This window comes from Hesperophylax consimilis, chromosome 10 (assembly GCF_061612785.1).
Source record: "Hesperophylax consimilis isolate HC1 chromosome 10, BYU_Hcon_1.0, whole genome shotgun sequence".
NCBI classification, from domain to species: Eukaryota; Metazoa; Arthropoda; class Insecta; order Trichoptera; family Limnephilidae; genus Hesperophylax; species Hesperophylax consimilis.
In genome coordinates, this window is record NC_142845.1 from 12,657,062 (window position 1) to 12,673,302 (window position 16,241).

Below are 16,241 nucleotides of genomic sequence, written 5' to 3' on the forward strand. Positions count from 1 at the left end.
TTAGTACAATTTGTCATCTTTATTAGTTTGAGGTGGTCATTAGCTTAGTGGGTGGGAAGTACAAGCTTAGTGAAAATGTCTGTATTATAAATCATTTAAACCATATTTTTAATAAAATTTTCTACTCCATTAAATCTATCAATATTAGGTAAAATACAATTTCCAGTTGTCCTGTATTCGTAAAACTAAAACAATTGGAAAAAATGGAAGTTTGGTTACAATAGATTTACAATATAAATATAAACATCTTTTGGAGAAGTTTTTTGGTCTTAGCGTAAGTAAGGGCTTCGGACCAGAGGTATAATGTGTTTATACACTGTCTCCGAGACAACACACAGTGTAACACTGAGAAAGACATTGCGTTCGTTTTTTTAGGTTTTAATTCCCACGGGACAATGGTGTCCACAAACTTTATGCATACTACATACATACTCATGTGTCTTATTTTTATAACAGTTAAATGGATATTTTAAAGCTATATGTGATAGAAATGACACTATGGCCTGAAAATAAGTTGACCCAGAAATTCCAGAAATAAAGGTTATGCAAACCCAGAGATTTGATGTTTTATATTTAAATTGAAAGGCGGGACGACACATACGAACTGAAATTCAGAAATACAGCACAACAAAAGTAGGTGCTCCCAGGCCGGGAGATCTTTCAATCTACAGCCCCCAATATAATGGCATTTGAAATTAATTTAAGACCATTTGAGAAGCCCTCTTCCGCATAGCTGACAATATAAAATGCTTACTTAATTACACAACGGTAAAAAAAATCTGTTGTTTGACACATAAAGCAATAAAGCAAGTGCTCACATAAACAACTAAATAGCACAAATTGCTAAAAACTGGACAAATAATTGTTTGCATAAAAAGAAGACACATTTTAATTTAAATTTGCATATCATCTTTCACAGTGTTACACTTGAGTATAGTTCTACGTCTCTCAGGGTAATTACAATTAGTCAAATTTAATGTCCACATGTAGTGGACAATTGCATACTAAGGGTATTTTGCCATAGTACCATTACCGTCAGCTTTGGAAAAAAATTCACCCAAAAATATATCTTTTACATTAACCGTTTTAGTGTCGAGAAAAATGCGAAGAGTTTTTCTTAAATATTTCTTAATACGTCATTAACTATTTATGTAAAAAGATTTAGATAATAATATTGTACATCTAAATCTGTACAATCTGATGGAAGGCCTATGAATTATGATTTTTGTATTAAATACCCAAAAAAAAACATCATTATCTTCTGGAAGAACTTTTTAAAAACACTCTGCACTAAAACGGTCATACAAAAATAGGACTTTTGTTTCGATGGTGTAACAATTATAATTAATTAAGAAAGCATTTCGTTCCGCTGGCTCGGCAACGGTACCGAATCGACAAAAACAGGAGGACCTGCGCAGGATGGCTGCGCTGCAAACCGTAGTGAACTTTAGAACTTTTCCGGGCATTTTTTGGCAGGGTAGGGCAGGAATTTTGGGTAGGGTCTCCAGTTTTTGTCGATTCCGTACCGTTACCAAGCCAGCGGGACGACGGGCTAACGGTCAATAATTTTTTGGGTGATGTTTGCAGAGTGCAGCACTGATTTTAGAAGAGTTTTTTTGTATAAATAATTCACATTTGTGATTTTAAAATGTGTTCAAAATTGTAGCGATGGATCAACGTCATCCATCAATTATTTTGTCCTCAAAACTCAGTGCTTCAACTTTTAAAAGATAATGTTTCCATACAAATGTTGTTTCCTGTTTTTATCTGGCCACACATAATATGTATTCTACATATTGAGAGAACTTGGATATTCATATCTGGTTACTAAGCATAGCTAACAACATTTCAATTCTGAATGGTGGTCTCCCACCAGCGTACAGCGTACAGCGTACAGCGTACGGCGTACGGCGTTCAGCGGAAATGCAACATTATTAACACCAAAATTAAAGAATGTAATCACAATTATTAATATTTATAAGGACACATTTCTTTTAAGCAGTCCACTGATCTTGGTTGATAAGTATTATTGCAATGAATACAGTGAAACTCCCTTACAAGGTTTTTCAAGGAAGGTAAAAAACGTCTTATGTGGGATAAATCGGGGACTGAAATTTTTTTTACTTCTTATGAGGGAAGCTTATAAGAGGGTTTTACTGTAATAAAATAGGAAACAACTTTTGTAAGGTAAAACTACCCTGATAAAACATCTTTAATGCAATAAGTATCAAAAAGTAGTCATCATGATTTGATGGCAGCATTGCGGAAGTCGGTGGTTACTTGTCCAGCAAGGATAGCTCGAGGATGGCGGCCAGTTGGGCTTCTTCTTGAAGTCGTTCTTGCTCCTCGCGCCGGGAGAGCATGACCGCCCTGCGGAGCTCCTCTCCTCCCTCTGAGAGATCGGATTCTTCCTCTTCGGGGGCTTCCTGGGACCCGTCGGGGGGTGTGGAGGGTCCCGCGCCCCCCCGCCAACTCTCCAAACTGGCCTGGATGGCCCTAGCAACCAACCAACATACACTAGCGTAACTAGGGGGCACACACGGAGACGGGAGCTATCCCCTCATTACAGACAGACAGGATTAAATACAGTTGTGAAAGGATTAGCGTTATATCACTCAACAGATAATCCCTACAAGTGTGATCTAGATTGATTTGACTGTGTGATAAAACCTTGCGATTCCTAGGCTCCAGATAAGTTAATAAAATTTATTATCTGTTCAATAAAGAATATCAATATTTGAAAATGTTTGATCAATTTCACCAAAAGTAAGGGAACATTGAGCTTACTTTGGATACACAAACACACCAACAAAACACACTTCTATAGATTTATCTTTTCAGTGTATAATAGTATAGATAATTAAATACATTTTTTAATTGAATTTACACCTTCTATTTAAACAACAAACTACGCAGCCTATCCAGAAACTTTTAAATAATGGTGTTACCGATAAAGTAGCTCTCTCTAAAGCGCTTTTTGCATGACATTGCTGTGTCAGATGGAACCTTGCTCTTCCAAGAGGTTGAAATGATACTTTAATAAGCACTTTATATACACAATGCAAGCTGAAATCCTCAGCGATGCCGGAGCTTTAAGCAGATTTCGAAATCAGATGTACATAGTAGTTTTCCTCTTATTTTGAACATCAAGTGTGCAAAATTTCATCAACAAGTATCTAAATTCTGCTTAAAAGGGCGAGAAAAGGGGACAAGGGTGGTTTTTCGAAATCTTTCAAAGTCAGTAACCTTCCTTTTGTTTTGAAGGTTAAGTGTGCAAAATTTCATTAATCTCGGAATGAAACTGTAAATATGTATAGAAAAAGATAGATAGATGGCGGAGTCAGAGATGGAGAGTGAGAGAAGGGCTTAGATCGGGTTTATTTGAAGAAGTGTACATTTAAATATTGATTGCTGTACTGTTGAAATGTTGTATTTTAATAGAAGGTGTAAAATTCAGTGAAGGAAATACCGCTGCCAAGTTCTAAATGAGCCAAACATTATTATTACATATTATTATTGTCTACCAATTGATTTCTTCTATAGCTATGTATGCAACAGGAAACTATTCAGCAACAATGATAATTCTGTAAATAACAAACGAGGGATTATTAAATGGATTAATACGGCAGAGAACAGAATAAAGGAGGCCAGCGGATGAGGAAATTCAGAGTAGACACGGCTCGCACGGAATCTATACTTGAAAATAGGCAAAGAGAACAGAATAAAAAGAGAGTGGGTGTAATCAGGTTAGGTTATGTCAGCTTACGGCACTAAGGTTAGGGTGATTCATACAAATTCAAATTTAACTCTTAGAATGACAGGCTCCCGTAACCTAATATTACCCTAGAGTGCCGGGGTAAAATGCTGAGCTGCCCACCGTGTGCTGGATGACAATATTTTCGTAATAACTTATCTTACCCGATAATATGTTTATATATTTATAAAAATTGTACATATATAAATATATATATAACCTATGTAGTTTCTTCAGGTTAGCTACATATATTGAGAAAATGTTTTATTTCTCCCCGATGTTATAAAAAATAAATACAGTACCGTAAAATTGGAACTATGATATACAACATGGAATTTGCGATGCATTTTATCACAGATAAAATAAATATGTTTTCAAGTGACGAAACGACAAGCTAGAATACTGTTATAACACATTATTTCCTTGCCAAGCAAAAAAAATATTTTAAGTGCGGTGAACTATTAGCAAATCCACTATGGATTCGCCGGCACACGACGGGTACAAATTCAGAAATCAGACATCTTTGCACACTAGAGGTTAAACAGCGATGTTTAAACAGATCTGTTTCAGCTTTTGAACAATTTGTGATAAAATGAGGTGTAAAAAAACCAAATGGGGTGATAGGCCGTTTGACGACAATGTTACATTTGAATTTCTGTGAAACACCCCAAGCTAAGTGTACTAAGAAATCAAGTTGGATCCCATCAGAATATATATACATATTATGCAATTTACAATGCTTAGTGAGGATATAAATAAATAATAGTCTCAGGAGAGGAGAATTTTAAGACTCTAAGTTAGGTTGGGTTAGGCAGGGGGCTACTATTTGCGGTTAGGGGAAGCAGTGGCAGTCCTGGGCAGGCACTTGCACCGAAATCTATGTGTGAAAATAGGCAAGGAGAACAGAATACAGAAACAGGTCAGTGAAATCAGTTTAGATTACATCAGAATGTGGAGTTTACAGTGCTAATTGTGGAAATAAATAGATATTATTAGTATCAGGAGAAGAGAAATAACTTTAGTTTAAGTTAGGTCAGTTATCCAAAAAGCTAGAGAAAGGGAGAGCAGAATACAAAAAGAGGTGAATTCAGATTGAATTATCTACATACTTCAGAATATGCCATTTACACCAATTGACATTAGTATCAGGTGAAGAGAATTCACTCCAGCTTAGGTTAGGTTACTTTGGCCGGCTATCCAACAGCTCGAGAGAGGGAAAGCAGAATACCAAAAGTGATGATTGCTTACAGCACTAAATAGTGTGAAAATAAATAAACATAAGTAGAGGAGAATTAATTCTAGGCGATAGGTTAGGCGCAGGACTACTATTTGAGGTTGGGAGAAGCCGTGGCGGTCCTGGGCAGGCGCTTGCCAGTGGTAAGGTAGGACTTGACCTGCAGGTAGGCGGAGGGGGCGTGCAAGGGAGAGGAGGGGAGAGAGGAACGGTAAGGGGCCCCGCCCAGCCCCGGGGTGGAGGAGCGCCGCATCCCACCTGCCCTGCAATACATGCATTATACATACTCTAAATCAAGCACATTCAATATGTACATGGCTGTAATTCAGGCAATTTGAAGAAAGGGATAACTGTAATTCAAGCACCTTCCCTATAGGGATGGCAATTTAGGCATTGTCAAAAAAGGACAGCTTAAATACATTAAGAATTGCGATAAATTAGACATATCCAAAATAGGGCTGTAATTCAGACGCATTTCTTGTAGGGATGACTGTAAATGCGACATTTAAAATATGGATAGCTATAATTGGGGCACATTGTGAATCGGGATGGCTGTAATTTAGGCACATTTAAAACAGGGATGCATAGCAGTAATTTAGACACCTTTAAAATAGGCTGCAATACAAGTCTGTAATTCAGGCACCTTCAAAATAGGGATGGCAGTAATTCAGGCACATTCGATATTGGGATGGCTGTAATTTAGGAACATTTAAAATAAGGATGACTGTAATTAGGGCACACCTATTGTATATCAAATTATAAATTATAGTAACAAAAATGTATTTTACGAAATGAAAGAAAGAAATTTAGGACAAAGTTTTTTGGGTTTATCAGCATATGGCCATATTTAATGTATGAAATAGAAAGGGTACCTCTGTAGCTGTCTGTCCTCGTCCCCCAGAATGGAGGGGGTGGAAGGGCGAGAGGGACGCTGCGCCTTCAGGGCCTCCCAGATGTCCACCTGCAACAAACAAACCACATTCCATCAGCGACACTTGAACCACCAAAAAGTCACCATCACTTTCAGTTAGCAAAACTCATGTGAAAAAGGGAGTCACTCACCCATCCAATCAACCACTTAAATATGCTAAATCACTTTGTGTGAAGTGAGTAAGCACCCTATAAAGTATTCCAGTTAATTTAAAAAAATAATAATACAAATCTTCTAACATAGATATGTACCAGTATTCTTTTTATTTTTTTCAAAAATGTCCATTTCATAGTTAATAATTACTTTAATGTAATAATTTTGAAAGTTTGCATTTTTCAAAGCCCATCAAAACTATTGAAATTTGGCGAGGTACGCATGACGGTATACGTACCTCGATATTGTCAGCTAATAGTAAGGTCAATCCCACTCGTTTCAGTATGAAATCACAATTTAAATATTTAACGAGATTTCCAAAAAACATGAATCCCAACTGTGTTTACCAACCATTGCAATTTGAATAAATTCCCATAATGTATTTGCGATAACATTCCATTTGAGTTTCAGAATTATGAGAGCAAAGCACTTTGTTAAAATTACAAATAAAAAGCTAAATGCATTCTCAAGTTGTTGGGACAAAACAACAGAAATAAAAATTGAAAGATGAAATCTTTACTTCATCTTTTTCACTGCCGGCATCAATAAGGCTCTGTTGGATAGCGTACTGCAACAGATCATCTTCATCCTCGAAGGTGGGCTGCCTTCTATCCTCATCTCCTACAACAAAATAAAAGACAAGATATGAATGGTAGTTGTTATCGCAATACAATATAAACAAACTCTATACAAATTATTCGAGGCATATAAACCGGTTTGTCCTGTAACTTCTGTGGTCTCAAAGATCAATGTGGAGATCCAGAAAGAATGCAAGGCTGATGTAAGAAAGGGACGCTTACGATGGTTTGGACAAGTATAAGAGCCAGGGGAACATACAAAATGAAAGTGAATGATGGAAGAAGTAGGGGAAGCTCGAGGAAGACGTGGCATCAAAAATATAACTCAAAGACTTTACTGTGTCCATCAGTTCAAACATATTCACTTCATTATTTAACCTTTACAAAACGATCTATCCATGACGCGGTATTTTTGACACAATGTATTATTTTAGTGAAACATCATGGAACACATATGCGACATCCGCATACTGGGATAACCGCCGATAGAACACAGAACTGTCGTTGAGATAGGGTTAAGCATTTATGTGAAAGATTTTTCTAATGAAGAGAGAAAAATAAATTACAGACCCTGCACTCGGTACTCCGGGGGAACTTGGAAGACCTCGTCATCAATGATGCAGGTCTGCCGGTCTCCCTCGCTGAGGCAGGACACATGCGGGATGGGCTGCTCCGCTGCGTAGATGTTGCCAAAGGTTATACGTGCATTCAACACGTGGAAAAGAGGAATCTCTGCAAACAAACCAAGGAAAAATGAATATCTTAACCATTATAGAGAAAAACGATGAACTATGAAAATGCATAGTTTTGTGCTGTCTTAAATAAATAACTATTTTTAACTTTGAAAATAATTTCCATTAGTAAAAAAACACTCAAAAATTAGAATTTTCATCGTTTGTTTCATATTTTTCAATTGATTAATCGCTTGAGCACCGATGTATCCATGTGGATACGGAGATTAAATTTAATTTTTAGCATCTTAATTAGGATGTATAAACACATTATCTGATATGAGGGTACAATTTACAAAAACATCATTTAGCAAAAAACATTGTTACGCCGGCAGACGCCGAAAGTTTTGCATCGGCACAAAAGAGTCATTAAACTAGTTTTTTAATGCTGACCTTTTCAACGCAATCTGCCCTATCATTAGGCACGTTTTGGCAAAATGGATGTGTTTTAGAGAAACTTCATGGATCACATAAACGTCTGGGGATAGTCTCCGATGGATCACTTATGCGACAGCCACATAGATAGGGTTAATACAGTAAATATCAGTTTATTTACCAATCTTGACGGGAAATCCTGAAGGCAGTTGCATCTGTATAAAGTCCTTCAGCTTTGCGAAATGGGGTGAGGACATGGAGGCCATCAAATCCAGGATTGGCATTATCTGCTCCTGGAGCTGTAACACAGTAAACCATCATTAATACTTCTGTTTAACATAGAAACCTGACTGAAAACTGAAGCACAGGAGCATCGGCCGAAAGCTTTTCAAATATGATTATATAGTTGCATTATGATACCCTAGACAAGTAGAGGAATAATGTAGAGGTTCTTCAACAAATGATCAAAACATTTTTTTTCATACACAATTTTAAACCTTCGGGCCTAAACAAAATAATATCATCATATTATTATATATTCCTGCCTGACATTCAATTTCAAATAGATTCGCTGTTTTTGAAAGTATCCTAAAATAAAATATTGTTTTTGAAATCAAAAAAAAAAGACTCTTAGATTTTGATTTTACAAATGTACATAAGCAAATAAAAATATTCAAATTTTGAATACAAACACAGCTCAACACTTTTAAATCGCTTACCGGTTTATGGTTTTTAATCTATGTGGTTTTAAATAAAATATATGTACATTCACCACATTACATCCCATGTTTAGTGATTAGATCTAAACAGTCAGATACATCCCAACCTTCCTTTAACCTCGCAGCATGTCATAGATACCCTGGCTCAAAAAGTGTGGACTCTTGACCAGTCCTGTTTGTAAATTTGTTTGTACGTTCCGTTTCCGTTTCAAGATGGTGGCCGTTTTAATGGTTCAGCAAAGATTTTTTTGTCAAATGTGAAATCGTCTTGTTTATTTGGACTTTCTCATTTGCATTTTTTTTAAATATCATGATACTTAACCACTCAGAACATTAGAACGTCAAAAGACGTAAATATGATAATAGCGGTCAAGACATTAGAACGTCTTTTCACGTAAACGCACGAGATTTTACAAAAATCGATTTATTTCCATCACTAGTATACGGATTGCCATGATTTAAAAAACAGAGTATCGATAATGAATAACGCTACGCGTCTGTATTCAAGAATATCTATGGAACGTAGAAGTGCATTATCTAAGCCGATTGAATCTGTCATCTTGTTCGTTCATAATTTATTGCGTTTCTAAATAATTTATTAAAAATATTTTAGTTTGGACGGTTAATATTTTGAGGTGACTAATAGTTTTTAATTATATTTCTTCAATATATAAAGTGTTATTTCTTTATGATACTCAGAAAAAAGTACATTTTTCACGGCTTTGAAATAATGGTAAGCGATTCTTACATATTTTTGACGTTTTCATAAAATGTATATTTAGAAACGCAAATATTTACGTATAACAACACAATGCAATAGTGGATTTCATAATCTTTCCAAAACATTTTTTAGAATGAGGCTACGTTTCCCAAAACGTGAGTTATGAAGCTTTTAGCAAAACTCGTAAATAACACAAAAATTATCACGTTTTGACAGTTCTCAAAGGAACACATAGTAAATAAATGTCTTTGTCTGAGAGGTTGAGAAAGTTTGATAAAAGTATTTTCATTATGATAGTGATGTTTTTTTGAACAAATTGTATAATTCCTTATTTGAAATTAAAAAAATGTTACCTAAAATAATGATTTATAATTAAGTAAATAAAGGAATTTTGATTTATTAAATAAAAGCAAAAAAGAAATATACTTTTTTGGACACGAAGTCTACTGTTCACAGAACTACTAGTTTAGTTTCTCAGGCTCTAGTGCATTAGGACTCTTCAGCTGCATCACGTTTTTTATTAAATGTCGCTAGTTCCCTGGAGTAGCTTCCACATAAATAGCGGTAAAAACAGCCCGAGTTTGGTAACTAACCTGAAGGGGGTAGGACTCGCACAGCCAGAGGGTGGCGCGAAACTTCTGAATGCGCGTGTTGACCTCTCGCGGCCTTCCGATATCGCGCCCCTCCAGATCCTCGCTGCCAAAGTATTCCTCCGGCGTGATGTTGCACGGATTGCCCACAGAGAAGAACTCTTGCTGTTGGAATAAAGAATGAAGGTAATATATAATAAATTATAAATTTACGGAGCAAAGGCATTTTAGGGCGCTTGGGTTGATGAATGGCATTGGAATACTGCACAAGAGTCCCAACTGCGCTCTGCTAACCGGAGCTAGTAAGACTATGGCATCCCCAATTGGGGCTAAAGCCATTTCAAGCAACATTTCAATTCTAAATGGTGGTCTTTTTCACCAGGGCGATATTAAGAGTATCTACCACACATGTATATTATTTTATATGATTAATTTTATTACATTTACTTGGGCACTCAGGGTTCGAACCCGTGACCTCCAGAATCATAGTCGAGGATTTTACTCCATGACTAAGGAGGCCGTGGTACAAGAACATATAAGAAGAGCGAAAAACCTAACCTAAAACCATTATTTTCTCATGCTCTGTTTTGTCACTGATCTGTTCTATCCAGTTGCTGCATTAAGGCTAACATCCCATGTGTCAACAAAGGAAATTAAAGGGAAACAGGAGTAGGCAATTTCTAGAAGAGGGCAATGATGGTGTTGACAGAAGCAATACAATTCAAAAGGCTGCCAGTACACTAGACCAACACATTGGTCCAAAGCGCTGGCCCAACATGTACAAGACCACTCGGCGTGTAGTGGCCGTTGCAACGCATTGGCTGCAAACGTTGCTCAACCACCTGATTAGTGTCGGTTTTTCAAGCACACGTCAAAGGATCTTGGCGCCAACACGTTGGCCCAACGTGAACAGGCAGCTTAATAAAGAAAAAAGAAATTGTTGAAAATAAAAATAATAATTTAGACATACCCGATTCTAGAATGGTACATTTTCCACAGGTAGCATGCGAAGAATATGAAAAGAATAAAACAAAAGGCAAATTAGGAAAAAATAATAGAATGAATAAAGAAAAATAAAAGAAAACTAAGCAAATAAAATAAATAAATGGTAGTGACTGAAATATTCCAGCCTAAAAAACAACACAGTGAAGTTAGGGCAGTTCAAAGAGTACGATATAAGTGACAGTACTGTGTAAGAAACAATACTGTGTAATTGAGAGTACTGTGTAAGTGACAGTATTGTCTGTATAAGTGAGATCACAGTGTAAGTGACAATACTGTTTTAGTGGCAATATTTCAGTAGAACCAAGATAATTCGAAAAAAAGCATACCTAACTCGAAATTTTAGACAAAAATAAGTCCATAAAAAAAAATTATACAAAAATATACGGCCAGGTTGAGGCAAACTTCCATAAAATTACCATTTATTGGGTTATACATCGTCCTAACTAAAATTATTATTTCCTAAATCGAATCTAGAGCAGGTAATCTGCCTCGATTTTTTAATTTACATGGAAATATGTCATATTTTTTATGAATTTACTTCTAATATCTATATTTGAAGGTCCTGCCGCGACGATAATCCACTGCAAAATTTTGATTTACATGGAAATAAGTCATATTTTTATTTTGAAGGGCTGACCGCAGAGGTAATCGGCCACGAAATTTCGATCTACATGGAAATATTGTATTTTTATGAATATCTGAATATGACGAGCCGGCCGCAGCGGTAATCGGCTGCGAAAATTTGATTTATAAAAGTATAAGTCATATTATTACGAATTTACTTTGAAATCCTTTGAAGGGACGGCCGTGGAACACGCATTTTCACCAATTGTTTTTTGTTTCTTAAAATCGAATTATGCGGGAATTTGTTAATTCGAAATTTGGTTTCTGATATCCCTAGGATTTCGAATTAACAGGGTTCTACATAATTATGTGTAAGTGATGATGAAGCAAGTCACCAGCTCCACATTGGAGAGCGAGAATACCTTGCGTGCCCACTATATAATATATATGTGTGTGTGTGTGTATTGTGACAGTACCGAGGGAGTGGCCTGGTCCTGGTCTTCGAGCAGCGCGGCCCGCTCCTCGGTGTCGGCCATGCCCAGCAACGAGTGCAGCGGGGTGCGGGGCCCCCGTGCACGCGCCTTGTCCCCCTGCGACAGGTGCTCGGTGCGGGTGCGAGTCACTAGCTCCACGTTGGACGCTCCGAACACCTTGCAGGCCCAGCCGCCGACCTCCTCCGCCTTGTCGGAGCGCCAACCCCAGATGCCGCTCTTATTTCTGGAAACCAATACTAACGCATCAGTCATGTAACAAGAGAGCATTGGAAGGAATGAATAGGAGAAAGCACCTAGAATGACACCAATCAATAATGGTCAAACAACTACACATTTAACATAGATATAAACTTTCTGAGGGAGCTAATAGGACATTGCCATATTATCAGGGCCGGACCTGTGCAGGTGCAATTGGAGCAGTTCGCTCAGGGCGCCGACTAGCTAAAGGGCCAAGGAGCCAAGGCGCTGATACCTTAACAGATCATGTGTTCATATAATTATAAAACAATTATATTTCTATCCCATGTAGTTTCCCCAGGATAGCATATTCAGAGAAATGTTTTTTTCTCTAATGTTATAAAAAATATAATTTAATGAAGATAGATGAAAATATTCTTGAGATTTACTATATTTTAAAGCTAAATAAGCATTCTTCACAATAAAAATAAGTCATATGAGGCTTTCCTGTGAGTAAATACAGTACTATCTAATATGTTCTACTATCTCTGTGTATATGTACTGAGAACTTTCTTTTTTATTACAGTAAATCCGATATACATGTACAATAATGTGTCTACATAAACAAGAGACCTGACCAAGAAAGTGGTCTAATACGGTCAACGACAATAGGTATGTTATTTTACTAATGATAAAAAATGTGTTCTGGAGAGATGAATTATTAAAGTAGTGATTATTATTTTTTCTACATTGGTATTAATGTGTACAAATAATTGTTTGGGTGTGTTATTTTTTTGTGTTTAAGTATGGCTGTAGCCGCTGAAAATACGCCCAATATATACTGTAGATAGGTGTAAAGATAAGGTAGATTCATAATATGCAAACATTTTATATAACTCTTTATAATAATTGTATTGTTTAAATAAATAATTACAAAAAAGTCTTCTGTTTTACAAGTCCTTAGGAGGAATGTAGAGTTCAAACTCTTTTGATAGAAAAAAGCTTAAAACAATATAAATTATCTTCATGTTGTTATAAATTATCTTCTTAATAGGTTTATTTATTATAAGTATAAAAATACATGCATGTAATTTATATAACTGTACAAAAGTAATCTTACAAGAAAAACCTTCATTATAAAACAAAATGGTTTTAACTTTATAGGAGAAATTTTTAAATACGTATTCATTTTATAAAAGTATATAATTATTATATCCATAAGTTACATTATAATAATATATATTTTTTAAATTCAATTAATTAAATCCGTAATATCCCACAGTTTGAGAATTATAGGCATTTTAACTCCCGCGCATCCAGGTTCGTTAATATCATTAGTATTTGTCCAACGAGATAAAAGTTTATTTATCAAGTACCAAATACCTACTACGTGTAGCCGCCAAATGCATGGCGACTTTCGTTAATTACATATCACATGGAGACTATGTCTAACATTAGTTAAATTAATTTTATATCTCAATAATTTCATTAGATGTCGCAAACACAAGAGGTAATAAATCTAAAATTCACAGACATATGAATATATAGACTAGAAATTAAAGGTGAGGGGTAAAATCAACTGTTGAAGAACGAAGGGGGTAAAGCTGACTGTGATTCGTCAATAAATCAATCTGACAGAATATAGGCATCTCGCATTATAATATCACCATTTAGTTCTTAACCCTTGAGACGTTGTTGATTTGCACGGATCGAACCTTCTACAAGCTTCCATTTTTTCAAAGACAATAACAAGCACTATTTCGTTCTCTTTCTGACATAAAAGAAATAATTTATTTTTAGATGAGAGGAAGAGAGATAATATATGCATTTTAATAATGTGCGGTCGTTCTGGGACAAATATGGTCTTAGGAGAGTATAATGCGCGCACGGCATTTGGGACTGTTTGGGTCTTGGAAGGTCCCAAGGGTTAAAAGTAAAATCTGCTTTTGAATGAATAGACATTTTTACATAGGAGCGCAAATTACTCGCCACGTTATGAACAAATTTGCGAAGTCAAAATTCGGCAAAAAAAATTCTTCTATTTTCAGAGTCGAATATTTTGTTTACGTATTTAGTTAATACACTTTTATAAGTGTTCATAATTTACTTCCCAGTAACAACGATGCGCACACTTGAGAATCGCTACATTCGATCAATGTTGGCTCGATGTGATAGTATATGTTTCTACAACTGATTCATATTATACGACGTGAATAAGCTTAAAATGATGCTTACATATGGAATGTAATACGACAATTGGGTTTATTCTCTTTTTCACATCTATTTTTACAAGTTTTCATATCACAAGCCACTATTTTGCCGTGTTATTTCATGAAATGCCTCGACCATAGCTCGACGCTAGTTCGAACAAGAATGATGACGTCACATTTTCAAGATTCACGGGAAGCCATACGCGAGCCCAGCCGGCTCCAATGGAACCGGTATGGGGAGTGGGGAATAATACGCTTTTAATCACTTAGGGCAGGTCTACTAATATTCATATGTCTATGCTAAAATTGCTATCTTTGAACGACAATGATAACGCTATGTGCAGTTGTGAAAGCTAATAGACGTGGGCATTACCCAAATTATAATTCCAAAGAGCGCATGCTAGGTCTTAAGGGTTAATACAAAAAGTTTTTAGGTACATAGATAGGTACTAACCTCTCGAAGCTAATTTTCTCAGTGTCTATGTAGTTGCAGGCGATTGGTTGCGTGAGGCGCTGCTCCACCTGGCGGGGGGTGGGGGGCGCGGTGGGTGGCAGCGGGGAAGGGGGGAGGCGCTCCGTCCACACCTGTCCACTGTCGTGGTCCAGCTCCATCATACTCGCCGTATTGCCTACACAAGATAAGGAGACAGATAATCAGAGATAAATTCCGAAGAGTTCTGAAGATGAAATCTGGAACAGGCTGAAGAAATACGGTCTTTGAGCAGCCCTGGTGAAAAATCACCATTTAGAATTGAAACATTGCTTGAAATGGCTTTAGCCGTGTTTGGTTACATGATCTGAATAGCCAGGTACTTCTCCATCTACTGCCTCTCCCCACTATCTTCAGCCTCACACATACCCAAATAGGGAATGCCGTAGTCTCACCGGCTCCAGACGATTGGGAGCATTTGGGACTCTTATGCGGAATTCACATAAAATAATATTAAAAAGACAAGACGGATTAAGAGTGCCGCCTACAGGAAGGAACCGTTGTTGAACCAAAGGCAAAACCTACTACCTAAAACACCAGACCAAAAGTAGCTGAATGATGATGGCAGAAAAGCGAATATATTAAAAAATTACAAAATATTGCACAAACTTTCACAATATTGTTGATTAGAAGTTTGCCAAAAAGAAGGCATGTTACAAGATAATTTGCATAGAATAATGTGGGCTTAAAGTCAAAAAATGTGATCTACAAAAAACATACAAATAATTCTAGATCTTAAAATCAAACAGCATTTCCTGCAAAAAAACATGCCAATAATTTGAACGCTTAAAGTTGTAAACAATGTAATCTACAAAAAGACATGCCAATAATAATTAGCACAGAAATTTTTTTTTTTATATAACGTTGTTTGACTTTAAGCCCTCAAATTATTGGTATGTTTTTTTACACATAACACATAAGTAAATTTATTTGACTTTAAGACCTTGAATTATTACTTGTATATTTTTTGTACATAACATTGTTTGACTTTAAGCCCTCAATATAATTAGTGAAATTGTAGATAAATAACAGTAACAACAACCTTTGAGATGAACCATATTAACCCCTCAGTCTAATTTGTTCAGTTTTGGAAACAAACAGCTAGTACCCGTAGAGTAAATTTGTTCTTTTATAACTCATATGGTATCATAGAAATTGTTTTCTCCTTTATGCCGGGATCACATGAGGACAATACTGAAGACAATACAATAGTGTCCCGTCCCTGCTCCGTGAACAGTCTTGATCGCGCAGGGCAAGACAATGAGACAATACAACAATTCTACCGTAGTTCAAACACGGAACGCTGTCATAATGGATATACGACACAAAAAATATTATCTTTCTATCGGTCTTCTGTATCAAGATGTATTAGTGTTCCATTTTTGCAACATTTTTAAGCCGAAATACGAATTCCGAGCGCAGCAAGCCGAGATACGTACGCGCGGAGCGACTGTATATTGTCCTACTGTTAAGTCAAAATGCATTTACACGCAGGCCGGTCCGTGAGGGTAAGAC

At 36.4% G+C, this 16,241-nt stretch overlaps 1 protein-coding gene across 1 annotated transcript in view; it reads right to left on the reverse strand.

The window, feature by feature from the left end:
- Positions 1-532: 532 nt before the first annotated feature.
- LOC149420302 (ankyrin repeat domain-containing protein 13D) overlaps positions 533-16,241 on the reverse strand; it is a 32,273-nt gene continuing 16,564 nt past the window's right edge. Inside the window, exons 5-12 of the mRNA XM_089636587.1 lie at positions 14,691-14,865; positions 11,832-12,072; positions 9,790-9,951; positions 7,938-8,055; positions 7,221-7,382; positions 6,593-6,693; positions 5,861-5,949; positions 533-2,496 (exon numbers count right to left, since the gene is read on the reverse strand). Coding sequence (XP_089492713.1) covers positions 2,277-2,496; positions 5,861-5,949; positions 6,593-6,693; positions 7,221-7,382; positions 7,938-8,055; positions 9,790-9,951; positions 11,832-12,072; positions 14,691-14,865 — 1,268 coding nt within the window. The 3' untranslated portion in view covers positions 533-2,276. The remainder of the gene's footprint in view (positions 2,497-5,860; positions 5,950-6,592; positions 6,694-7,220; positions 7,383-7,937; positions 8,056-9,789; positions 9,952-11,831; positions 12,073-14,690; positions 14,866-16,241) is intronic.